This window comes from Brachyhypopomus gauderio, chromosome 4 (assembly GCF_052324685.1).
Source record: "Brachyhypopomus gauderio isolate BG-103 chromosome 4, BGAUD_0.2, whole genome shotgun sequence".
Taxonomy (NCBI): Eukaryota; Metazoa; Chordata; class Actinopteri; order Gymnotiformes; family Hypopomidae; genus Brachyhypopomus; species Brachyhypopomus gauderio.
Window position 1 is genome coordinate 36,507,037 of NC_135214.1, and position 26,255 is coordinate 36,533,291.

Here is a 26,255-nt window from a genome sequence, read left to right on the forward strand (position 1 = left end):
TGCAATTACAGCCCGAGCTGTCAACTCTGTCCTGGTACTCATAACAGCATTTTATATAACTGTTGACACTGAAGTTCTCCATTCAGTTACTTTCCCATATGCACTTTTTCCTTTGGGAAGAAGTAAACTTTTAAAATTAAAGGTAAAGCCTTAAACTGGATCAGGTGGCCCATGTGTTTACATTAGAATAACAGAATACAGACTAACTTTGTCACCAGTCTTTGATGCATATGCAGTCAGTTATCTGATATTCCTAAATCAGGCCTCATTTGGGATTTTCTGAAGAAGGATGATCTGACTGTAGTGATTCGTTAAAGCAGAAAAGAGCAACACAGCTGCAGCTCCTGTAGAAGAAAGAGCAATCAAGTGGATCACTGTGCTGAGTACACACACACACACACACACACACACAGAGAGAGAGAGAGAGAGAGAGAGAGAGAGAGAGAGAGAGAGAGAGAGAGAGAGAGAGAGAGAGAGAGAGAGAGCGCAGTCCAGTGAAATGTTGTGTTTGAGTACATATAGAATAGTCTAGTGCAGGAATGGCCAACCTGTGGCTCTTTGCCTGGTTTCATGCAGCTCCCCAGCCGGTCCGCACTCTCACCTGCACAAACGGTCTGCCCGGTTACCTCATCAGCTTTGAGGGCGACACACTGCTACATCTTCATGGTGCGCGGTTTGTTTACAAGCCTAGCGAGCTGCTAACACTTTTAAAACCGGCGTAGTGGAAAACGTGAGACTAACGGCATGAAGTATCTGTGCTATTGTGATTGTGCTTTGAGTATCGTTGGTGAGACGTGGTCTTCTGTCACACGTTTTGGAATAAACCACATACGAGGTGCAGCACCGCAGTCGACTGAGGGAGGCTTCAAAACTACTGACGCTGTCTGTTCTCTTCTTCCTAAAGGTGAGCGCAGGTCAGTGGCGTTGTAACGAGTGTTGATAACAGAGATTACCCACTTTTGACCTAGAAAACAACAGTTGCGTACGACTGAGCAGTTGGTGTTAGGTGCCTTGCTCAAGGGCACCTCAGTCATGGCCTCAGGCCTGGGAACTCAAGACCCTCTGGTCACAAGACTAGTTCCCTAACCACCAGATCATGACTGCCCCCACAATGTTTGTGTGGACATTTACAAAAAATCTGAGCAGAGGTCTGTGTGTGTGTGTGTGTGTGTGTGTGTGTGTGTGTGAGAGAGAGAGGAAGGCAAGCGTGCCCATGTGTATGATGTGGCTCTTTGCTGTAACACGGTAATAAAGTGGCTCTTGGTCTCTGACGGGTTGGCCACCCCTGGTCTAGTGGATCACTTCGGTATTTGAGAACAAACAGAACAGTCTAGTGGATCTAGTGTGTGTTTGAGTTTACATCAGATGACTCAGTGTTAATTCCAATGTCAGGATGCTGGTGAAAATGAACAAGTGATTGAAAAAAAGCAAGAGAGAAAATGAGGGAGGAAAATGAAATTGGTAAAGGAAAGTGTGAGAAGTGTGAAGGAGAGAGGTAGAGAGTGATGGAGATGGAGAGAATGGCGGAGAGAGTGATGAGAGGTGGAGAAGAGAGTGATGAGAGAGGTGGAGGAGAGGTGTTAATAGTGTGAGGTTCTGGAGTATATTTTTTTGATTTGATGCAGTCAGAGCCACGCCCACCAGTCAATGCCAGCTTGTATTTTATAATCTCACTACCTTTTTCCTTCTGTCTCTCTCTACCTCTCTCTCCTTCTCTCCTTCTGTGTCTCTCACCCTCTCAATCTGTCTTCCTCTGTCTCTGTCGTCCGTGTGATCTGGTCTGTGTGTGTTTGTAGTCTGTCCTGAGGTCTGAACTCTTCAACACTGTCCTCTCTCTCCTAGAATCCATCTACCGACGCGGAGCTCGAAGATGGAGGAAGTTGTACAGAGTGAACGGGCATCTCTTCCAGGCCAAGCGCTTTAACAGGGTGAGTGAGGACCTCCCTCCTGCCTAGACCTCCCTCTCATCCTCAGACATCTCTCCTCCTCAGACCCTCCCTCTTCTCCTCAGACCCTCCTTCTCCTCCTCAGACCCTCCCTCTTCTCCTCAGACCCTCCCTCTTCTCCTCAGACCCTCCTTCTCCTCCTCAGACCCTCCCTCTTCTCCTCAGACCCTCCCTCTTCTCCTCAGACCCTCCTTCTCCTCCTCAGACCCTCCCTCTTCTCCTCAGACCCTCCCTCTTCTCCTCAGACCCTCCTTCTCCTCCTCAGACCTCCTTCTCCTCCTCAGACCCTCCTTCTCCTCCTCAGACCTCCCTCTTCTCCTCAGACCCTCCCTGAGAAGCAGGGCTCAGATGGAGATCTACTGCTGCTGATAACTAAGGATCTGTTGGAAGTTTCTGAAATAGGTCATGCACAATGTACTGCGCGCGCGTGTGTGTGTGTGCGTGTGTGTGCGTGTGTGTGTGTGTGTGTGTAAGATGACTAACCACTTAAGAGGAGTGGTGATGATGCATTATTCAGCATTACAATAGTGCAGTCAAATGATTGTAGTCAGAAGGGGGAGGGGCTTAGGGCATTGTCTCCATGGACACAGAGGGCTGAGTGTTGAAGCCGCTCTGTGTATATGAGGTGTAGGATCTTACCATCACTGGAGGTCACACAGATGAGAGAGGGAGAGGGAGAGACAGACAGAGACAGATAGAGCCAGGGAGAGTGTTGGTACTGATACAGCTCTCTCCTGTCTGTGTTATCCTGTGTGTTGTGAATCTGTCCTGGGTCTGTCTGATTGTGGGTCTGTCTGATTTATTTATTTTCATTTGAATTATTATACATACATGCAGTTTACATACATACACAGTTTATACACATACATACATACATACACACACACACATACATGCAGTTGACATACATACTGTAACGTGTGTGATGTGAGGACAGTGCTGAGCGCAGGTAGCAGAGTGAACAGAGCGTTAGCTGTATTAGCCAACTGCGCTTCAGCGCTAACAGACAAACTACAGCTACATCACAACATCTGACGACTGATGGGTAATGGTTAATGGATAATGGATATTACCCTAACCCTAACCCTAGGTAATGGATAATGGATATTGGATATTAGGGGAGTCTTACTGCTTTTATCTGTTGAGATAGTTTGGATAATGCTGGAGTCTTTAATTGAAAAAAGAACATCTCAATGCCCCCCAGTAGAAAAGGAGAGACCTGTCCCTACACACTCTTCTGGTCGAGAGACCTGTCCATACACTCTTCTGGTTGAGAGACCTATCCCTACACACTCATTCTGGTCGAGAGACCTGTCCATACACTCTTCTGGTTGAGAGAGACCTATCCCTACACACTCTTCTGGTTGAGAGAGACCTGTCCCTACACACTCTTCTGGTTGAGAGAGACCTGTCCCTACACACTCTTCTGGTTGAGAGAGACCTGTCCCTACACACTCTTCTGGTTGAGAGAGACCTGTCCCTACACACTCATTCTGGTTCCTCACTCCTCCATGCAGCAGGGTAAGACACGGTCACTATCAGTGTGCATCATACTATTTGACTATTGGAGATTCTCTTACAGCTGCTGGTCCTGTCTTGGCCCAGACTGGTGTTGGAGGTCTAGTTTAGTCTAGTTGGGGGTGTTGGGGTCTAGTTCAGCTTCTCTGAGCTGTTCCTCAGTACAGAACCACATTCTGCCTTCCAGCAGGAAGAGGAGAACTGTGAATGAAACGGACCAGCTATGGAGAAAATAGGGGAAAGGTTGCATCTCATTGTATTAAACAATTACCATTAATTCAAACACCATGCAGGTACAAAGAGTGTGTGTAAATGGGGTTTGTGTACAGTGTAAGGGGGTGGTGTGTGTGTGTGTGTGTGTGTGTGTGTGTGTGTGTGTGTGTGTGTGTGTGTGTGTGTGTGTGTGTGTGTGTGTGTGTTCTGTGGAGACTGAGGTAGCCCTTCAGCACTTTGCCTGACCTGCTACATTACATTAGATGACTTCATAATATACTAAAATGCACCATCATGCATCATAATGCATTTAGCTCCATTACTGCACTGATGTGCCCAGTCTGTCTGTGAGCACCAGGACCCCTTCTGCACCTGATTCACACACTACTGCCTCTCTGCTTCCCAGCAGTGTGTGTGTGTGTGTGCGCGCGTGTGTGTGTGTTTACAGTTTACAGTTCAACAGTTGCTCACATTTACACAGTTACACAGAGTAACTCTTAAAACACACAGCATTTACACAGTGACCTACATACAAATTTATATACAGATAGTTATGCAATTCAAGTCACGCATGTTACATGCAGTTAGATGCTACACTACACATCTAGCACAAAGCACAGCAACATTACATGAGCTGGTTTTAAAATTCATAAAAAAATGTAAATGAATCCAAATGTATAAAAATACAGAGTAGAATAAACAACAGTATGAATACTAAAATGACCAGTACTGCGTGATCAATGTTTACACATTATCCTACTTTTGACATTTGTATGCTGAATGTATCTCTCACATATATGAATGCAAGAACTACCCAGATATCACCTGTCCTTCTTTAAGAAAAACAGGACATTCATTAAAGAGGTCAGTATCTTTTCAGTCTTACTGAGAGCTGCTCCTCCCCTCCCCTCTCCTCCTCTCTTCTTCTCTACTCCTTCCCCCTCTCCCTCTCTCCTCCCCTCCATTCTCTCCCCTTCTCCCTCTCTCCTCCCCTCTTTCACACACACACATTCTACCCCCCCCCAACCCCCCCACGGTCTCCTCCTCCTCTCATCTCACACACCTTGTATGTGGTAAAAACTCACCCAGTATCACAGTGCCCCAGTGTCTGACCCCATGCCTGTCCAAACTTTATGCCACTTTAACTTTTGGAAGAACGTTACCCTGTTTATTTCTTTATTTGTTGTTTGTGCATTTTGATGGTATTGCGAGCGCAGGCTGCTTCTTGTTTTGATGTCGCTGGTTGCTCAGGGGACCGTGTGCAGGGACACGTGGGTGTGATTGGTGCTTCCCCACAGATCCACACACATGTTGGTATGAATAGTACAGATTATAGCTGTTGCCGGGGCAATACAGGGAGCAGAATTTGTAGGCACATCCGGGAAAGAAAATGTAATGTTAAACAACAGTGAGGTGGTCACGCAGCAGAGAAAGTGACAATGGCGACCATCTCTGAGACCGATAGACTCTGAGAGAGACCGATAGACTCTGAGAGAGACTGAGAGACACCGAGAGAGACCAAGAGACACTGAGAGATAAGAAGCAGTGACAAGAAAATAGATCAAAAGAAAGGAGGAAAGACAGAGAGAGTGAGACGAAGAAAGAAAGCATAAAAAGGGAAGAGAAGGAAGGAATGAAAGGGAGGTTAAACATCCCTGTCCACTAGCCACTGGGGTTCAGGACTGAGTGTGTGCTCGGGTGTGATCTCCTCTTCTGAAGACCACTTCTGAGCCCTTAAGGGTGCTAAGTAACTGTGGCGTGTGAGCAGCTGTGCTAGCCACAGTGTTGCTATGTGGGCCGCTAGTCAGGATACCACCACGCTGAGCTAGCAACCTCGCTGGGTCAGCCGTAATACGCCCACTTTGCTTTATGAACCCTCAATGTCTGTTTTTCATAACATGGGTCATTTTAATGAATGTATGTTTTAGGGGTGTCATGTTTCCCCAGGTGTAGGTGATGTAACCCCCCCCCCCCCCCCCCCCCCCCCCCTTTTGAAATGAGGTCAAAAGGTGAAATGAGGTCAAGGGCTGTAGGCAGAGTGGACTCACATCTCAGCCTAACCCCAAGCACCTTTATATAATCCCCTGGCTTATAAGCACACAAATACACATATGCATGTGGGTTGATGTAGCAGTTATAGAGTTGGTATAACACATAGATGGTGTAACACATTTGGTGTAGCTGGTAGAGGCTTTGTCTACCTGGTAGAAGGTTAGTCTAGTTGGTAGAGGGTGTGGTGTAACTGGTAGAGGGTTTGGTGTAGCTAGTAGAGGGTTAGGTGTAGCTGGTAGAGGGTTAGGTGTAGCTGGTAGAGGGTTAGGTGTAGAGGGTTAGGTGTAACTGGTAGAGGGTTAGGTGTAACTGGTAGAAGATTTGGTGTAACTGGTAGAGGGCTTGGTGTAGAGGGTTAGGTGTAGCTGGTAGAGGGTTAGGTGTAGCTGGTAGAGGGTTAGGTGTAGCTGGTAGAGGGTTAGGTGTAGCTAGTAGAGGGTTAGGTGTAACTGGTAGAGGGTTAGTGTAGTTGGTAGAGGGTTTGCTGTAGCTGGTAGCGGGTTAGGTGTAGCTGGTAGAGGGTTTGGTGTAGCTGGTAGAGGGTTAGTCTAGTTGGTAGAGGGTTTAGTATAGCTGGTAGAGGGTTTGGTGTAACTGGTAGAGGATTTGGTGTAACTGGTAGAGGGTTTACTGTAGCTGGTAGAGGGTTTGCTGTAGCTGGTAGAGGGTTTGGTGTAGCTGGTAGAGGGTTTGGTGTAACTGGTAGCGTTTGGTCTAGCTGGTAGTGGGTTTGGTGTAACTGGTAGAGTGTTAGTCTAGCTGGTGGAGGGTTTGGTGTAACTGGTAGAGGGTTAGGTGTAACTGGTAGAGGATTTGGTGTAACTGGTAGAGGGTTAGTGTAGTTGGTAGAGGGTTTGCTGTAGCTGGTAGAGGGTTTGCTGTAGCTGGTAGAGGGTTTGCTGTAGCTGGTAGAGGGTTTGGTGTAACTGGTAGAGGGTTTGGTGTAACTGGTAGAGGGTGTGGTGTAGTTGGTAGAGGGTTTGGTGTAACTGGTAGAGGGTTTGGTGTAACTGGTAGAGGGTTAGTGTAGTTGGTAGAGGGTTTGCTGTAGCTGCAAGAGGGTTTGGTGTAACTGGTAGAGGGTTTGGTGTAACTGGTAGAGGGTTTGGTGTAACTGGTAGAGGGTTAGTCTAGCTGGTAGATGGTTTGGTGTAACTGGTAGAGGGTTAGTCTAACTGGTAGAGGGTTAGTCTAGCTGTTGGATGGTTTGGTGTAGCTGGTAGAGGGTTAGGTGTAGCTGGTAGAGGGTTTGGTGTAACTGGTAGAGGGTTAGTCTAGCTGTTAGAGGGTTTGGTGTAACTGGTAGAGGTTTAGTCTAGCTGTTGGAGGGTTAGTCTAACTGGTAGAGGGTTAGTCTAGCTGGTAGAGGGTTTGGTGTAACTGGTAGAGGGTTTGGTGTAACTGGTTGAGGGTTTGGTGTTACTGGTTGAGGGTTTGGTGTAACTGGTAGAGGGTTCCCTTTGCACACGGGGACGTGTCCCTCCCACTCCAGCTCCTGCTGCTCGTCTGCTCGTTTATTCTCTCTTTCTCTCTCCCTCTCTCTACTCCTCTCTGGGTCTCTCCATAATTCACTCTCACTTCTCTTCAGTTCAGCATTTACATACATGTTATAAAAAATAACAAAATGGAAGAAGAGTGTTATTAACAATTAAACATCCACTGTCTCCTCCAGAAAGCTCACTGTGGCCACTGTAGTGAGAGAATATGGGGTCTGGGGCGCCAAGGCTACAAGTGCATCAACTGCAGACTGCTGGTTCATAAACGCTGTCATAAACTCGTCCCCCTGACCTGCCACAGGCATATGGTGAGTCTTGCCCCTCAGTGCCTCTCTGCTGCTCCTGCTGTCTCTCTGCTGCCTCCATGCTGCCTCTCCACTGCCCCCTGAGCGTTTCCTCCTGCCATCATCCCTGTGTTTAGACCTGTAGTGTTTAGACCTATAGTGTTCATGTTTAGATCTGATCAGGAGAGAAGTAACACATTAAATCTCTCAATACATACAAGATACATACTCTTTCTCTTCTTTCTCGCTCTTTCTCTCCCTTTCTCTCTCCCTCCCTCTCTCTCTCTCTCTCTCTCTCTCTCTCTTTCTCTCCCTGTCTCCGTCTCTCTGTATCTCTACAGGATCCAGTCATGCCATCCCAGGAACCGCAGGTCGATGAAAAAACTGGGGAGGAGGAAGTGGAGCTCCCCCCAGAGGAGCCAGAGGATACAGACAGAAGTAGGACTAGTCTGTGTGTGTGTGTGTGTGTGTGTGTGTGTGTGTGTGTGTGTGTGAGAGAGAGAGATAAAGAGAGAGAGAGAGAGGGAGGATATACCTGTGTGTGTGTGTGTGTGTGAGAGAGAGAGAGAGAGAGGATATACCTGTGTGTGGTGGGGGGGGTGTAAAGATAACTGCTGGTGAAGGTCATTCGTCATTCCTTATTTGTTCTGTAAGTCTGGCCACTCCAGCAGAACCAGGCTGGGTGTTAGATGACTGAGATTATAACCCAATTCAAACCAGCAGCAGTGCAACCTGGTGAAGCTACAGTCATATGCAGCTTTCACATGCTGCCATCTGCTGGCTTGATGTGAAATTACATGTTTAATTGCCAGTACTGTTTTACCATAGAGTTCTAAAACCAAGATGCTCTTTAAGTGTTAGTGTGCATTACACTCAACGCTCTGTCTCTTTCAGATGACCTTACAGCACAGTGATTTTTGGAAACAGGGCCTAGATTTAATAAGTTGTAAAGAAGTAAAGGAACTTCTGTCTGTCTGTCTCTCTCAGTACCCTTCTTAGCACACAGCCGCGCCGTGGACAAGTCTGAAGACTCTGAGGTGAGGAGATTTTGTAGCACACTGAATAACACACAGTACCTGCCACTACACACATCATATTAGGTGTGTGTGTGTGTGTGTTCGTTCCAGGACCTGAACGCGGTGGTGGATGGGATGGAGGGGATTCAGATCTCGGAGGGTTTGGGTCTGTCTGATTTTGATCTGATCCGTGTGATTGGTCGAGGAAGCTACGCCAAGGTGCTACTGGTGCGTCTCAAGAAGACGGAACACGTCTACGCCATGAAGGTGGTGAAGAAAGAGCTGGTGCATGATGATGAGGTGAGATACACACACACACACACACACACACACACACACACACACACACACACACACACACATACACACACACACACACACATTTCATACACACACTTCACACCTCACACACACACACGCGCGCACACACACACACACACACACACACACACACACACACACACACACACACCTCATACACACGCACACCAAGGTTATATAAATTTTGGACTTTTCATTATAGTTTAGTTTTTATTTAATTGTGACTTTTTTTCTAATTCAGTTAGTTTTAATTTGTTTTTAGAGCATGTTTGCTAGTTTTTACTAGTTTTAATTATTTTTTAAAGCTTAGTTTTAGTTTAGTTTTCATTAGTTCTAGTATTAGTTTTAGTTTTTTATACTTTGGGTTATTTGTCAGGTGCAGGATTCAAAAAGTTCAACAAAAGATACCATTTTTAAAAATGCATTCAATTACTGTTGAACAACCAACAGTCCACAAGATCAGACATCCCAAGTCTCCCGGAAGCTGCGGGAGTTTCCCGCATTTCGGTTGTGTCTCCCTGATACCCGCGAGTCACATATAATCTCCTGGAATTCACTCGCCAACCCCCCCACCCCCCACTCAACAACTTAACCTCCGGGGGGGTAACCTCCCTGAAATCAACTTTTGCAACTTGGGATGCCTGCAAGACAGAAGCCAATACTGCTGCTGCTGAAAATTGCCAGACTAGGACAGACACGAACATAGGAGCATAACCCTGTTTTGGTTCGTGTGAAAAGCCAAACTTTTTGAATGCAATCCAGTCTCAACATTTACATTTTATGGCATTTGGCAGACGCCCTTATCCAGAGCGACTTCCATTTTTATCTAATTTTTTATACAAGTGAGCAATTGAGGGTTAAGGGTCTTGCTAAGGGGCACCTCAGTCATGGCCTCACGTCTGGGAATCGAAGCCATGACCCTCCGGTCACAAGACCATTTCCCTAACCGCCAGGCCACGACTGCCCTGCACATTAACTAGTGCATCCACCCGCTTGCAGTTTTCCTGCATATTAACTAACCAGCAGCTATTTGATCACTGGTGAAGATGGTCCATTACGGTTCACCTTCCCGGTGCTACCTAGCCGGGATGTTGCTTCTCTTTTGGCGGAGCTACTCAGAGGCAGCTTGCCAAGGTACTGACAGTTAGCCCTCTTGCGTGAGCTTTGAGATTCATGGGGTTTTTCCTCTTGAGAACTACTCCATATATTTTATCACCTGTTTCCACTACAAGACATGTAGTCTTTCTCGTAGTCATATTTAAAAAAAACCCATACAGGACTCGCCGTTTTCTCCCAACTTTTGTTGTCGTAATTTTGCAGGCTAACATGGCGAGCAGGAGCTCTAAACAAGAGACATGACGGACCATGAGGTGTACGGTTCTGCCAGCTAATATAAAACTTCTAGTGAATAAATCGATTTATAAATAAACTGACAAACACGAAAACGAAGGGTATCCTAAATCCATGTATCATTCGATCATTTGATATTCAACTGAAAATTAAAATCAGAAAATCAAAAAAACTATTCATTATTTTGTTTTTCGTTTTGAATATAAAAACAAAAAAACAAACCAGGCTTGTATTTTTCAGTTTTTATTTGATGATCCAAACAAAAATAGCTAAATAAAAAATCAGATTCGGAGCCGAACTTGATTTTGAATTGTTAACTTGACCCATTTGTGTGCCCCGGAAGTTACTGATTTGTTTATTCTTCATGGGCTTCGTTTGTGTGGGAGTGCACTGCAGTTTTACTTGTTCTACTCTGATTGTAGCCTAGACATTGGAACATAGTCTATATTGGTATATACAACATGACCATATTGGAACCACATTCTAGATTAATTAAAGATTTATTTGAAGGTGGTAAGACGCATGCAGAGATTTCGTGCACGTTGCAGCAAATGGGTATCCAGTGATGATAGTGGTCCGGTGTTATTTGTCGTTGTGTTTTGTAGTGCTCGTTTACTTTAGTCTCTGCTGTGTTTTCTGTGCCTTGTATTATTTCAGCATTCATACTTACATAAACGTGTTTTCCTTTCATAATCGCTGTGATCCTTTATATTCCTTCGTGAGTGTTTCTGTGAAGTGTGTTCTCGGTATGCCTCGTAAGTCACGCACTGTCCGTGTGGGCGCGGTTCACTTAGAGGTAGGGTGAACAGACGTCCGTGGACATGTCCTACTTTTGAGACCTAAAAAAATGTCCGGGGGGAATTTCAAAATCGTCCGGGATTTTGTTCGACTGCCTCAAACAGAATACATGTACAGTGCGTAAGTGTTTACAAGCGAAACACACAAGCACGTGTGTCCGCCGGTTCTACGGCAATGACGAAACGAAAGTGTACATTTACGGAGAAGTTAAATAGAAAAATATGTGACACACACACCATCCACCTAAATCATTCACCGATACACCGATGACCCTCCACCCAGCACAAAAGGTGTCCTCCTTTTCAGAAACCCAAATCTGGTCACCCTACTTAGAGGAGACTAGCTCCGTTTTAGCGATTGTGTCCAACCCTGACTCCCAGCACGTTACACAGATATTGGTATATTATTTATTTCAGTAATTCCATTCAAAAGGTGAAACTTGTATATTATACTCATTTGTTGCACGCAGACTGATATATTTAAGAAAATTTGAATATTGTGAAAAGGTTCAATATTGAAGACAATATTAAATAGCTAATTAATTAAAACTGGTCTCTCAGTCTAGTTCTGTATGCTACTCAGTCATGAGAAAGAACAACAAGTAGTTATATATTAAGTGCATCCTAAACAGCAACCTACAACTCTTACATGGGTATTTGTACCTTGCACCAATTTGTAGTACTCAGTTGTTGTCTTATTATTTCAATAGCTTTTAAATGGTCCATCAGAAGACCACCTAAGAAGTTGTATTACACAAAGTGCATCCTAAACAACAACCTACATCTCAGACATGGGTATTTACAGGTGCTGTTCATAAAATTGGAATATTATGAAAAGCTATTGAAATAATTAGATAAAAACTCACCACCACTATTAGGTAAGAGGTAGAAATACCCATATAAATGTAAATGTGCCTTATTTTGTCAATTGTGGTTTTTTTTCACTGCAATCGAAATTTGTCCTTCACTTTTTACCCATCTGTGCAGTTAGAACACACACACACTAGTGATTACTAGGGGGCTGTTGTGCACACGGGTTAGGTGCCTTGCTCAAGGGTACTTCAGACACCAACTCCTTACTACACATTACTTTTCGCCTAGAACAACAAGACATGTTTAATTTAAATAATCCATTAGCAACAATATAACTGATCCAGATGGTAGATACATAATACTCAACCTATCCATTCTAAATATGCGTTTATGTTTTGCTAACATATATGGGCCGAATGTTGACGACCCCTCCTTTTTCCACAATATTTTCACTGCACTCTCTGATCACTCTGACACCAAACTAATAATAGGAGGAGACTTCAACTTGGTATTTCATCCAGATATCGACAGGCTCAGTACAGCAGTGAGTCAAAGGAACTGGCAGTATACAGACACCCTAAAGCAATATATAAACGATTTTGGGCTCTCTGATGCGTGGCGTTCACACCACCCTACTCTCCGGGATTACACCTTCTTTTCAGCAGTACACCACTGACATTCTCGTTTAGACAACTTCTTAGTTAGCAATTCCATTATGACAGATGTCACAGACACTCGTATTCATCCTATTACTATCAGTGATCATGCACTGGTCTCTCTTTCTTTGATACAGAAAAGAACCACACTAGGAACTAGAGATTAAATACATAATTACTTAAATTTCATTAATTACATCAAAAAAGAATGGGCAACATATTTAGAATATAACGATCTGCCAGGAACACCGTATGTTCTTTGGGAAGCAGGGAAGGCAGTAATGCGGGGGAAAATAATATCCTACTGCACACATAAGAAAAAGACAGAAAAAACACAGGTATTAGAATTGGAAGAAAAAATAAAATCTTTAGAAGCTGCCCATGCTGCTTCACCACAAGAACACACACTGAACAAGCTGAGGAAACTCAAACTGGAATTGAATGAAATAATAGATAAAAAGACACAATTTTTACTGCAAAGACTGCGCTGGCAGAATTTTGAACATGGCAATAAATCTGGAAAATTCCTTGATAATCAGTTAAAGCTTAATAAGGAAAAAACAACTATCTCCTCTATTAAGAACTCAACAGGCAGCATTATTCACGACCCACAACAAATAAATAAAGCTTTTAAAGAGTTTTATAAAGCTTTATACGCTTCACAGATTAATCCATCAGATTCAGCTATTGAAGAATTTATTAATAATATAAATCTCCCAAAGCTAGAAAACGAACAAATTGTTGCACTGGATTCACCACTTGCTCTGCCCGAATTACATGAAGCCTTACAGCAGCTACCAAATAACAAAGCTCCAGGACCAGATGGATTTCCTGTAGAATTCTACAAAGAATTATGGTCTGTGCTAGAACCAACCTTTTTTAGAATGGTAAATCAAATTCAAAAAGATCATGTCCTGTCTCCAGACATGAATTCTGCTAACATCAGTGTACTTCTAAAGCCAGGCAAAGACCCTACACTTCCTTCCAGCTATCGCCCCATTTCACTCATAAACGTAGATCTTAAAATTATTTGCAAAGCACTTGCCAGAAGATTAGAGGAAATCACCCCACTTATAATACATCCAGACCAGACAGGTTTTATCAAGGGTAGACAATCTGCCAACAATACACGCAGACTAATAAACATAATAGATTACTGCACAATTAACAAATTAGAGACTACCATTGTATCTTTAGATGCAGAAAAAGCATTTGACCGGGTAAACTGGAAATATTTATTAGCAGTTCTACACAAATTTGGATTTGGCCCATCCTTCATTAACTGGATCAAAGCCTTACATATTTCTCCTAATGCACGGGTTAGGACAAACGACATCACCTCACAAAGCTTCACTCTGCAAAGGGGCACCAGGCAGGGCTGTCCACTATCACCCTCACTTTTCGTTCTCTTCATTGAGCCATTAGCAGCAGCAATTCGACAAAATGCAAATATTACAGGAATTAACACAGGAACCACAAACCATAGGATAAGTCTCTACGCAGATGATGTATTACTTTTCCTACAAAACACACAAGCTTCCCTTCCGAATACAATCAAACTTATAGACAGCTTCTCTTCTATAACAGAATATTCCATCAACTGGGGCAAATCAACAGTTTTGCCTATAAACTGTAGTTTCCAGAACACGACCACCACTCCACTACAATCAGGTAATATTAGATATTTAGGCATACATGTCTCTGCTAAACTGTTAGACTTGGTGCAGTTAAATCATATCCCTCTATTAAAAACAATAGAAGATGATCTCACACGTTGGAACGCTTTACCTATATCACTCATGGGGAGAGTGGCTACCATTAAAATGATGGTTCTACCCAAAGTTAACTATTTATTCTCATTAATCCCAAATAAACCCTCTGCTGCTTGGTTGAAATCCCTAGATTCAAACATCTCAAAATTTCTATGGAAAAACAAGCCATCAAGAATAAGTATGAAAACCTTGCAAAAGCCAAAACGCAATGGTGGCTTAGAATTACCAAATTTTTATCAATATTTCTTAGCCAATAGATTACAGTACATTTTAAAATGGGTCAAATACGACTTAATAGACAGGCCATGGTTGGACCTAGAACAAGCATTTTGCGGGAAAATAAAACTCTCAGACCTACCTTACATTAGCTCTAATATTAAGCATCAGGACTGCTTTAAAAGCCTTAATATAAATACTTCACTGACAGCCTGGTGGGAATTCCTTAAATTAACTCGGTCCCCACTCATCCCATGCAAACGAACACCCATTTGGAACAATCCAGACATCTGTCAGAACAAGAAAGTACTACATTTTTCATCATGGCATGACAGGGGAATAAAAAATTTAGAACATGTTATTAAAGATGGAAACTTTGTCACATTCCAGGAACTTGTATCAGAATATGGAATAAACAACAGTAGATTTCTGGAATATCAACAATTAAAATCCATCATTCAACAGAGATTCAACCGCAATCAACTGAACTTAGAAATATCAGCATGGATAACTGAATTTTTTAATCTATATACTCCTAAATTATTATCAAAATTGTATAAATTATTGTTAAAATTTGATGACTCAATTTCCCTTCCGATAGCCAAATGGGAACGAGATCTATTTATTAATCCAGATCAACATTTCTGGACCGACATATGTACAAATATCTTCAAAATAAGTAAAAGCCCCAACTTACAACTTATACAATACAAAGTCCTTCATAGAACACACTATACAGGACAAAGGATGTTCCAAATGGGCCTAGCACAATCAAACATATGCACCCACTGTACAGGCAATATAATTGATAACTATATGCATGCTATATGGGATTGTAGGCCTGTTAAGGAATTCTGGAAGAAGGTATGTGTAGAATTGTCCACGGGGCTTAAAAGCTGCATCCCAACTTCCCCCAGACTGTGCATCTTAGGAGACGTCAGTGAATTAGATACAGAGGCAGACATATCACACATAGTTCTCACTGCCCTATGCATCGCCAAGAAAACCATTCTTATCAATTGGAAAACGAAAAAGGACCTGCATATTACTCATTACAAAAATTTATTACTTGATCACATCTGTCTGGAGAGAATGTCTGCTTCCTCTAAAGACCAGTTGGAGGAATTTAATTCTCTTTGGTCCCCACTGATCAGTTCCATTAGCTAGTCGGGGTGGTTGGCAGGGGCCTCGGCCCCCGGAGGGCCGGTTGGTGGCTGGGGGTCGATCCCGGGGAGACTGCTCGTGCCGGCCACTTTCTGGGCGGGGGGGGCCGGGGCTGCCGACCTGGGATGGCATGTGCTTGCCCTGGCGGGCGGTGGTTGGGGGGGGCTTGGGTGGCGCTCCCTCTGGGCTCTGGGGTGTGGGGCCGGGGCGTGGGGGGGGGCAGGTGCTGGCCCTCGGCGGGGTGGCTGGCCTCCCCTGTGGGGCCGGGTGGCGGGACCCGGGGCCTGGTGCCTGGGGCCCCCCGACCCCGAGCTGGGGCCCTGCCCGTGCGGGGGGACCTGCGCCGCTGGGGGGGGTGGGTCGGTCGGCCTGGGTCGGGGGGTCGGGTCTGGGCCTTGGGGCTCCGAGGTGCCTGGGTGGTGGGAGTGGGGTGGTGGATGATGGGGATGTCTGGGGTGGGCCGGGAGGTAGGGTTCCGGACTCCGACCAGCATGTCCTCAATACTGTTGATGTCTGTCATCGTTTGTTCACTGTGCGATTGGTATGGTTGTGGGTGCATACACAGGGGTGTGGTGTATATGGGACTAGCGTGTGTGGGTGTATATGTATGTGTAGATATATATGTATATATGTATGTATGTGTATGTATATATTTATATATATGGATGGATGTATGTATGTATATGTGTATGTATATATTTATGGGTTAAATGTGTGTGAGTGCATACGTGTATGAAAGAAATGTGTGTCTAGGTGTATGTGGATGTGCGGACCGGCTGCTCTCTGTGGTGGGGGTGGTGTGGATCCGGGCTTGGATGTGGTGGTGGGGGGGGTTGCCGCCCTGGTCTCCCCGGGTCGACCGCTCCCTGCCTTGAGCTGGGGGGGCAGTGAAGTTCGGTGCTCAATGAGCCAGCTAGCAAGCTGGACCCTTTCCTCTGGACCTAAGCATTCCCACCCCCCCCCCCCCCCCCCCCCCCCACACACACACACACACACACACACACACACACACACACACACACACACACACACACACACACACACACACACATCCTTGCTCATTTAGGATTCCGGGGACAGGCAGGTACCCAGAGGTTGACGAGGTGGGCCTGCTGCCATGGTTCACCCGTCTCCTCACCACTGTCTGTCCCTCAGTTTTTACTGCACTTTAGACATTGAGGGCCTTTGAGGGGACGGTGTGGACATGCACTCACGTTTGTCATAGCACCTGTCCCCTCAATTTTAACTGCACCATAGTATCACACACTACGACACATGCATATACACCAACACCTACACACAACACTGGGGGTGGAGGGGTGGGAAGGCCTTCCTTCACCCGCTTCCTGCTCCCTGCCGGGGCGGGGGGGGGGGTTGCTGGCACGGGACTGGGCTGGTGGCTTCCTAGGACCACTACTGGTCCTTGCTGGTCCAGCCATTTGCCCCTGCCGCAGAGGGTGTGCTAGTCTGGATAAGTGTGTGTCTCTGTCCTTGTTTTCTTCTTGTTTCTGAATGGGTGGATGAATGAGTGCGTGTTGGAGGGAGGGGACATATGGCCAGGTTTGGAGGTGTGAGGGTGAATTTGAGTGTATGTGTGTGTGTGTGGGGGTGGGTGTGTACATGGTGGGGGTGTATAGGGGCGAATGTAGGGTGGGTTTGGTTATGTGGGTGAGGACAGCTGGTTCTGGGTCGGGGCTGGTCGTGCCCGGTTCACTCATGGACACTCCCCTGAGACTACTGCACCACTCCAGAGGGGGGGCGCCTTGGAGCTCCAGAGTCCGGCTTGGCCCCCCGGCGTAGGGGCGGTTGGCCCGCTCCCCAGGGCGGTGGTGGTATGGGGCGGCCGGGTGCTCCTCGGCGGGAGGTGGGCCCTGCCGGGTGGTGGGTGGCTTTCCAGGCGCGTGGCGCCGTGGTTTTGCCGCTGGCCCCTGGGGGGGGGGGGGGGGGGGGGGGGGGGGGGGCATCCTGGGGGGGAGGCGCTCTGTTCCCTCTGGTTCCCCTGGACCTGCGCTCCTTGACTGGTGGGGCGCTGTCCGGGGTCTCTCTCTCCCGCCTGCGGGGGCGGGCGGGTGAGGGTTTCTGGGAAGTGCGGCTCTGGTACTCCACCGCTCTGTGGGGGGCCGTGGGCGGGTGGGATTCCCGGGTCTCTCCCCACCCGCCTCTGGCCTCTGGGGGAATGCTGTCGCAGCTACCCACCCTTGCTGCTAAGTACATTCCATACATCTATCCTATGTTGCACTTCTAGGTTGCACATAAACACACACTCACACACACCCATACATCGCACTCATCTGCACTATATGTATTTGGTTTACTTTCTGTACTTCTTTGCAGTGGTCATTTGAGCTGGTTGCGTGTTTTATTTTATTAATATTATTATTATTATTTTATTATTACTAATTTTTTTTTTCTTCTTTTCTTTTTCTTCTCCTTTCTTCTCCTACCTCTGTCTTTTCCCTTTTTATTATTTCTCTCCCCCTCTTTTCTTGGTCCACCTAACCCCAATAATTATCACTTTGCATATTGTTATCACTATATATTGTTATCACTACACTATATATTATACAGAATTGTTATAATTGCCATTTAAATCTGTACATAAAAACAAAGTTGTCCTCCAAAGATGGGGGGGTGGAGGTGGGCCAAAAAAAAAAAAAAAAAAAAGGGTATTTCAGTCATGGCCTCAGGCCTGGGAATTGAACCCATGACCCTCCGGTCACAAGACCAGTTCCCTACAATCAGACCATGACTGCCCATTGTATTACAAGTTGTATTACACAAAGTGCATCCTAAATAACAACTATATAGAAGTTGTGGATTGTTATTTAGGATGCACTTTGTGTAATACAACTTGTTTGGTGGTCTTATGATGGACCATTGAAAAGATATTGAAATTATTGAAAAAAAAACACCAGAGTGCGCAGTGCTCTGGGGCCTTTACTACCGCCACTTGCGCCCGTGTTAACCGTGTTAATGTAATTTGTAGATGGTGCCTTAGATGTTGTAGTGGTTACAATAGTATGTTTTAAATAAAATGTTGTCTACAACTTAAAATATGTATATTCCTGGCGTAAACAAAGTTGTAGATATTTATTTTGTTTGCCAGAAATGAGAATTTGCACATTTTGGCACGTATTATTGAAGAAAGAATTCCGAATATGCAAACGTGAAACCAACTTTACCGCAGTCAAACGAAGACCACAAAGAATAAACAAATCAGTAACTTCCGGGGCACACAAATGAGTCGAGTTAAAAAATCAAAATCAAGTTCGGCTCAAATCCGTGTATCATTCATTCATTTGATATTCAACTGAAAATCAAAATCGGAAAATCAAAAAAACTATTCATTATTTTGTTTTTCGTTTTGAATATAAAAACAAAAAACAAACCAGGCTTGTATTTTTCAGTTTTTTATTTGATGATCCAAACAAAAATAACTAAATAAAAAATCGGATTCGGAGCCGAACTTGATTTTGATTTTTAACTCGACCCATTTGTGTGCCCCGGAAGTTGTTTATTCTTCGTGGTCTTCGTTTGACTGCGGTAAAGTTGGTTTCACGGTCGCATATTCGGAATTCTTTCTTCAATAATAAGTGCCAAAATGTGCAAATTCTCATTTCTGGCAAACAAAATAAATACCTACAGCTTTGTTTACGCCAGGAATATACATATTTTAAGTTGTAGACAAACATTTTATTTAAAATGTACTATTGTGACCGCTACAACGTCTAAGGCACCGTCTACAATATACATTAACACGGTTAACACGGATGCAAGTGGCGGTAGTAAAGGCCCCAGAGCACTGCACACTCTGGTTTTTTTTTTTTTTCTTCAATAATTTCAATATTTTTTCAATGGTCCATCATAAAACTACCAAACAAGTTGTATTACACAAAGTGCATCCTAAATAACAATCTGCAATTACACAAAGTGCATCCTAAATAACAATCTGCAACTTTTATATAGTTGTTATTTAGGATGCACTTTGTGTAATACAACTTGTAATACAACGGGCAGTCATGGCCTGATTGTAGGAAACTGGTCTTGTGACCGGAGGGTCGTGGGTTTGATTCCCAGGCTTGAGGCCATGACTGAGGTGCCCTTGAGCAAGGCACCTAATCCCAAATGCTCCCCGGGCACCGGGCGCCGGGCTGCCCACTGCTCTGGGCACGTGTGCACCACAGCCCCCTAGTAATCACTAGTGTGTGTGTGTGTGTGTGTGTGTGTGTGTGTGTGTGTGTGTTCTAACTGCACAGATGGGTAAAAAGTGGAGGACAAATTTTGATCGCGGTGAAAAAAAATCACAATTGTCAAAATATGGCAAATTTATATGGGTATTTCTACCTTGCACCAATTTGTGGTGGTCAGTTTTTGTCTAATTATGTCAATAGCTTTTAAATGGTGCATCATAAGATCATAAAACAAGCTCTTATATATTTAGTGCAATCCTAAGCAACAACCTATAAGTCAGATATGGGTATTTCTACCTCTTACTTAATAGTGGTGGTGAGTTTTTATCTTTTAATTTCAATAGCTTTTAAACGATCCATCAGAACAGCACCAAACAAGTTGTATTACATTAAGCCCATGATGACCAGCAACCTACAACTCAGATAGGGGTATTTCTACCTCTTTCCTAATAGTGATGGTGAGTTTTTATCTAATTATTTCAATAGCTTTCATAATATTCTTATTTTATGAACAGCACATGTAAATACCCATGTAAGAGTTGTAGGTTGTTGTTTAGGATGCACTTAATATATAACTACTTGTTTTTCTTCCCCATGACTGTGTAGCATACAGAACTAGACTGAGAGACCACTTTTAGTTCATTATTTAGCTATTTAATATTGTCTTCAATATTGAACCTTTTTACAATATTCAAATTTTCTTAAATATATCAGTCTGCGTGCAACGAATTAGTATAATATACAAGTTTCACCTTTTGAATGGAATTACTGAAATAAATAATGTACCAATATCATCTGTGTAACGTGGTGGGTTGGACACAATCGCGATAAAGGGCTGGAACATACTGTAGCGTCGGGTGAACAGAGAGGCCGGTAGAGAGACTCATGTTTGGAAAACAACCCTTTTTATTTCTTTTGCTCACTACTTTCTGACCTGTTCTCTCGTCATTTTCGCTGCCAGGTCAATAACTGGATTAAGTTTCATCCTTCTGGTAACTCCCTTGGCTAACAACAAACCATCTAGAACATCTCTACTGCTTCTCTCAAATATGTCTTAAACTAAGAACCGAACTTCAGATCTTTTAATTACTTTAAACAGGGTGTCATTTACAGAACATCGCGGAAAGAGGTTTCCCAGTGTCCCTTGCTTCGCGGGAGGCGGGGCTTCTCTATATACAGCTCCTCCGCCATCACACAGCCCCCCCCCCCAGAGTCAACCGTCCCGGTGACAGTGCATGTCGTGGTCGAGTTCAAAGTCGACGAAGTGACGGGGAGGTCTCCGCGACCTCCGGGGTCGCAATGGGGGAGCCAGGCCAGTCGTGGTGGGGGTGGGCACAGTGAGGGGACAAGGGGGCAGGATCGCTTCGGTGTTCCTTTGTCCATCATTCGTCAGTCCGTCCCCGCGGGCCGCGCCCGGTGCAGTGCCCTCTGTCCATGGCCGGCCATCGACACCCGGAGGTGATCCTGAAAGCCGGGGGGAGGAGTCAGTCACGCCGACTGTATTTGTCCCAGGCGACTTGGGTCTGTAGGGGGCCAGGCGGTCACGGTGTACCACTACAGTCTTTCTACCACTAATCTTAACCCTGTACACTACCTCGCTCAGTCTTCCCAAAACCGCGTACGGTCCTACCCAGTTCGATTGTAGCTTCGGGCAGAGGCCCCTTGAGCGTTTGGGGTTAAACAGCCAGACTCTCTGGCCTTCCCGCAATGCATCCCCCGAACAGCGTGAGTCATACGCCCGTTTCTGTTTAACGCTTGCCGCAGACTGTGAGACTCTAGCCGCGTGGTGCACGTCGCGTAGCCTCTGGAGCAAGACGCTCACGAACTGGGGGCCCGGCTCGATTTCCGGATCCTCACAGGGGGGCGCGCCGAACGCCAGGTCGACGGGGGTGCGCAACTCCCTGCCAAACATCATGCAGGCTGGGGTGAACCCAGTAGATTCTTGAACCGCGGATCTGCATGCGAGGAGGACTACCGGTAGGCGCCTGTCCGAGTTGCGTAGTCAGCGTGCGGTTAAAACGCTCCACTAAGCCGTCACCCTGTGGGTGGAGGGGTGTCGTTCTGGTCTTTCTAACGCCCAATATCCGACAGACCTCCGTCATAGTTTCCGCTTCAAAATTCCGACCCTGGTCACTGTGCAGGCACTCCGGGGCCCCGAAGCGGCAAAAGAATTCATCAACGAGCACGTGGGCGGTGGTAGACGCACTTTGATCCGGGATCGCATAAGCCTCCGGCCACTTAGTAAAATAATCTATCGCGACCAGGACGTACCTATTTCCCTCCTCGGTCAATGGAAACGGTCCCAGGACGTCGACGGCCACCCTCTCCATAGGGGAGCCCGCCCTCATGGGTATGAGGGGTGCCCTGGGTTTGTGCGCCGGCCCCTTTTTCGCCGCGCAGGCGTCGCAACAGTGAACAAAAAGTTCAACATCGCGCCTACAACCCGGCCACCAGAATCGTTGTCTCAGCCGCCATAGGGTTTTCGACACCCCGAAGTGACCGCTACCCGTCGCCCCGTGGACCAACCATAACACGTCATCTCTCAACTCGCCCGGGACCACTGCCTGTAAGATGGACGAGCTTGACCCCGGCTCCGACCAAACCCGACACAGGATGCCCTGCACGACACGTAAGCTATCCCAGTTTGAGCGGAGAACCCTCGCAACAGAACCTAGAGGCGAAACCGAGTCCCACTCGGGCGCCTGCGCAGCCCCAACCTGCTTGAAACACCAATCCATTTCTCGATCTGCTAGTTGGGCCTCCCTGAATTGTTCAAACGGAACCGGCGCCAAGTCCCTCAGATCAGGTTCGGGTCGAAGGGTTAGCGCCGCGCATCGACCATCAGCAACACTCTCAATTTCCGCTTTAGTGCAGTGTTTGCACGCCACGTCCGCACAAGGTCTGCGCGACAGCGCGTCCGCGTTGCCGTGAATCCGGCCCGGTCGGTGCTCCACCGTGAACGTGTAGTCCTGCAGTTTAGCCAACCAACGTGCCAGCTGCCCTTCCGGGTCACGCAGTCTAATTAGCCACTGCAGTGACGCATGGTCTGTACGCAAACGGAACGAAACGCCATACACATACGGCCTGAAGTGGTCCAGGCACGCGACCACGGCCAGGAGTTCGCGCCGAGTCACGCAGTAGTTCCGTTCAGCCTTGGAAAGGGTTCTGCTGAAGAAACAGACCACACGTTCCGTGTCCCCATCAACTTGCGAGAGCACACCTCCAATCCCGTGGTCACTCGCATCCGCGTCAACTATAAACTCACGCTCGAAGTCTGGGTAGGTCAAGATAGGGGCGCTGCACAGCCGGCGTTTGAGTTCTCCGAACGCCGCCTCGCAAGAGTCGGACCACTTAAACTTCGTCCCTTTAGCGGTAAGTTCATGGAGTGGGGCTGCTATTTCCACGAAGCCCTCGACGAACCGCCTATAGTAGGAGGCCAATCCCAAACAGCCTCAGTCTTGGCCGGGTCAGTGCCAACACCCTCTCCGCTAACGACGTGACCCAAAAATTTCAAGCGGCGTTGTAATAGATTACACTTTTCAGGGTTCAGTCTCAGGTTTGCATGTCTAATAGCGCCCAGCACCAGACTCAGGTTGGCTAAAGCCGCGTCAAAGGTGTTTGCATGAACCAGCACATCATCCAAGTACACCACGCACTTGGACACAGGAACATCACTCAACACCTTTTCCATGAGTCTTTCGAAGGTCGCCGCGAACGGCAGAACTGTGAACTGCCACAGTTCTTTTCCCACCGTAAAGGCGGAGCGTTCCTTAGCCGCCTCCGACAACGGCACCTGCCAATAACCACAGCGTAGGTCCAGAGAGCTGAACCAACTCGAGCCAGCCAGTTGGTCCAACGACTCGTCGATCCTAGGCAAGGGGTAGGCGTCGAGTTTCGTTACTGCGTTAAGACGTCTATAGTCTACGCAGAAACGCCAATCTCCGTTTTTCTTCCTTGCCAGGACCACTGGGGATGACCACGGGCTGCTTGACCGTTCTATGATACCTGCCCGAGCCATGTTCCTAATCTGTTCATCCGCAATGGCTCTCTTCGCAAAGGGGAGGCGGTGAGGGCGAGAGCGAATCGGCGACGCACTACCAGTATCGATCTCGTGTGACGCCAGCTGTGTCCTCGAGCAATCTTGCTCCGACACGGCAAAAATGTCTATAAAACTCTCCAGCAGTCGCCAGACCCGGTCGCGCTGGGTCTCGTCCAGGCTACCCGTGCAACGCTCCCACAACTGGCGAACGCAGCTAGCGACGGCCGAACCTCCCTCGTCCGTGTTCCCACTAGGCAATTGCGTAAGCGGGGTCCCGAATGTAATTTCCCCGCCCCTGCAGTCAATGACTGCTGCTGTGCACTTCAAGAAATCCAGACCTAGAATACACTCGTCGCTAATGCTGCCGAGCCAAAATTTGTGTACAAACGGGCCCCGCCCAAAATCCACGCTAAGTATAACGTAGTCAACTAGAGTAGTCCTTTGTCCCGTAACAGAGTACAGATTAAGTCGGTCGTCACGCTGAATTCTAACTTTTATCTTAAACTTCTTAAGGACAGCGAAGTCAATTACCGAGACCGCCGACCCCGTATCGACTAGACCCCTTAGCACAGTCCCGCAACAGGAAAACGTCACAAACTGACCTTCCTCTCCTAGACGGCGTGAGAACGTCGAGGGCGTCCCTCGGCGCGGGGGGGTCTGTCTGTACCCCTGGAGCCCGGACCCATCCCTGCGCCCCTGCGCCGTGCAATCCGCTGCTTTGTGTTCCGGCGAGTCACAGCGCCAGCAAGCAAACGGTCGTAGGCGAGTTGAAGACCTTTGATCTGCAGCAGGCATCGTTCGGTTAACCGGGGTGTTCCTTGTCAGCACCTGCTCGATCCTCTCAGCCGCCATGACCGCCAGGTCCAAGGAGGTGGGCTCGCACAGGAGCACCTGCGTCTGTAGGTCGAAAGGCTCCAGAGCACTGATGAATTTATCCAGCATGAGCTGCCGCTGTATCACTTCCGGGAAAGTCGGATACGCTTGGCGGACGAGAAGAGAGACATCCGCCGCCAGGAGTGATAGTTTCTCACCCTGCCTGCGTCGTCGTGTGTCTAGCCTTTGTTTCGCCGTGGTACTCGACGGCTGCACGCCAAAGTGGGCATTCAACGCTCCGCGTAGGGCGCCCAGGTCGCTGTGGTCGTCCGCCGGCGTCTCCACCAGAATCCTTCTGGCGGGCCCTCGAAGTGACAGGCACAGGTGAGCCGCCGTTTCGTCATCCGTCCATCCCATGTATCCGGCCACGACCCTCAACTGCGCATCAAATTCGGTCCAGTCTGACATCCCGTCATACTCCGGTAGCCTAAGCGGTGTGACCAGCGTGTGCCGTTGTGGCGTTGCAGTAGCCGGTTTCCTGGTCAGCGGCGTGACCAGCGTCTGTGAGCCGTCATCGCCGAGGGTAGCCGGTGGGCGTCGTCTCTCTCGTCCCATTCCGAGCTTCGCCGCGCTGTGCCCCTGTGCACCGAGACGTAGCTCGAGGGACCTCTCCACCCGTCTTGCGTGTTGGATCTCCTCCTCGATCTGTTCCCGCAGACACTCCAGATCGTCCAGAGGCCCACATTCTGACACCAGTTGTAGCGTCGGGTGAACAGAGAGGCCGGTAGAGAGACTCATGTTTGGAAAACAACCCTTTTTATTTCTTTTGCTCACTACTTTCTGACCTGTTCTCTCGTCATTTTCGCTGCCAGGTCAATAACTGGATTAAGTTTCATCCTTCTGGTAACTCCCTTGGCTAACAACAAACCATCTAGAACATCTCTACTGCTTCTCTCAAATATGTCTTAAACTAAGAACCGAACTTCAGATCTTTTAATTACTTTAAACAGGGTGTCATTTACAGAACATCGCGGAAAGAGGTTTCCCAGTGTCCCTTGCTTCGCGGGAGGCGGGGCTTCTCTATATACAGCTCCTCCGCCATCACAATACATTAAGAGTTGGGTTTCTGAAAAGGAGGACATCTTTTGTGCTGGGTGGGGGTCATCTGCGTATCGGTGAATGATTTAGGTGGATGGTGTGTGTGTGTCGAACGTTTTTTCTCTTTAACTCCTCCGTAAACGTACACTTTCGTTTCATCGCCATAGAACCAGCGGACACATGTGCTTTTGCTTGTAAACACTTTTGCACTGTACATGTATTCTGTTTGAGGCAGTCCAACAAAATCCCGGACGATTTTGAAATTCCTTCCAGACATTTTTTAGGTCTCAAAAGTAGGACATGTCCGGGAAAAAGAGGACGTCTGGTCACCCTACCTCTTAAGTGAACCGCGCCCACACGGAGAGTGCGCGACTTACGAGGCATACCGAGAACACACTTCACAGAAACGCTCACGAAGGAATATAAAGGACCACAGCGATTATGAAAGGAAAACACGTTTATATAAGTATGAATGCTTAAGTAATACAAGGCACAGAAAAC

General features: G+C 46.8%; 1 protein-coding gene across 6 annotated transcripts in view; it reads left to right on the top strand.

The window, feature by feature from the left end:
• The window catches only part of prkcz (protein kinase C, zeta), a 108,892-nt gene that overhangs the window by 48,552 nt on the left and 34,085 nt on the right, over positions 1 to 26,255 (top strand). For 5 of the 6 annotated variants that reach the window (XR_013130617.1, XM_077004396.1, XM_077004400.1 and 2 more), the window contains 5 exons: positions 1,843 to 1,928; positions 7,402 to 7,533; positions 7,851 to 7,947; positions 8,497 to 8,546; positions 8,637 to 8,825. Coding sequence is in view for 5 of the 6 variants with exons in the window: in XM_077004396.1 (XP_076860511.1) it covers positions 1,843 to 1,928; positions 7,402 to 7,533; positions 7,851 to 7,947; positions 8,497 to 8,546; positions 8,637 to 8,825 (554 nt within the window). In the remaining variant the exon portion in view is untranslated. Of the gene's footprint in view, positions 1 to 496; positions 905 to 1,842; positions 1,929 to 7,401; positions 7,534 to 7,850; positions 7,948 to 8,496; positions 8,547 to 8,636; positions 8,826 to 26,255 lie in introns of those variants that run through there. The other variant, XM_077004397.1, reaches the window with a different exon arrangement.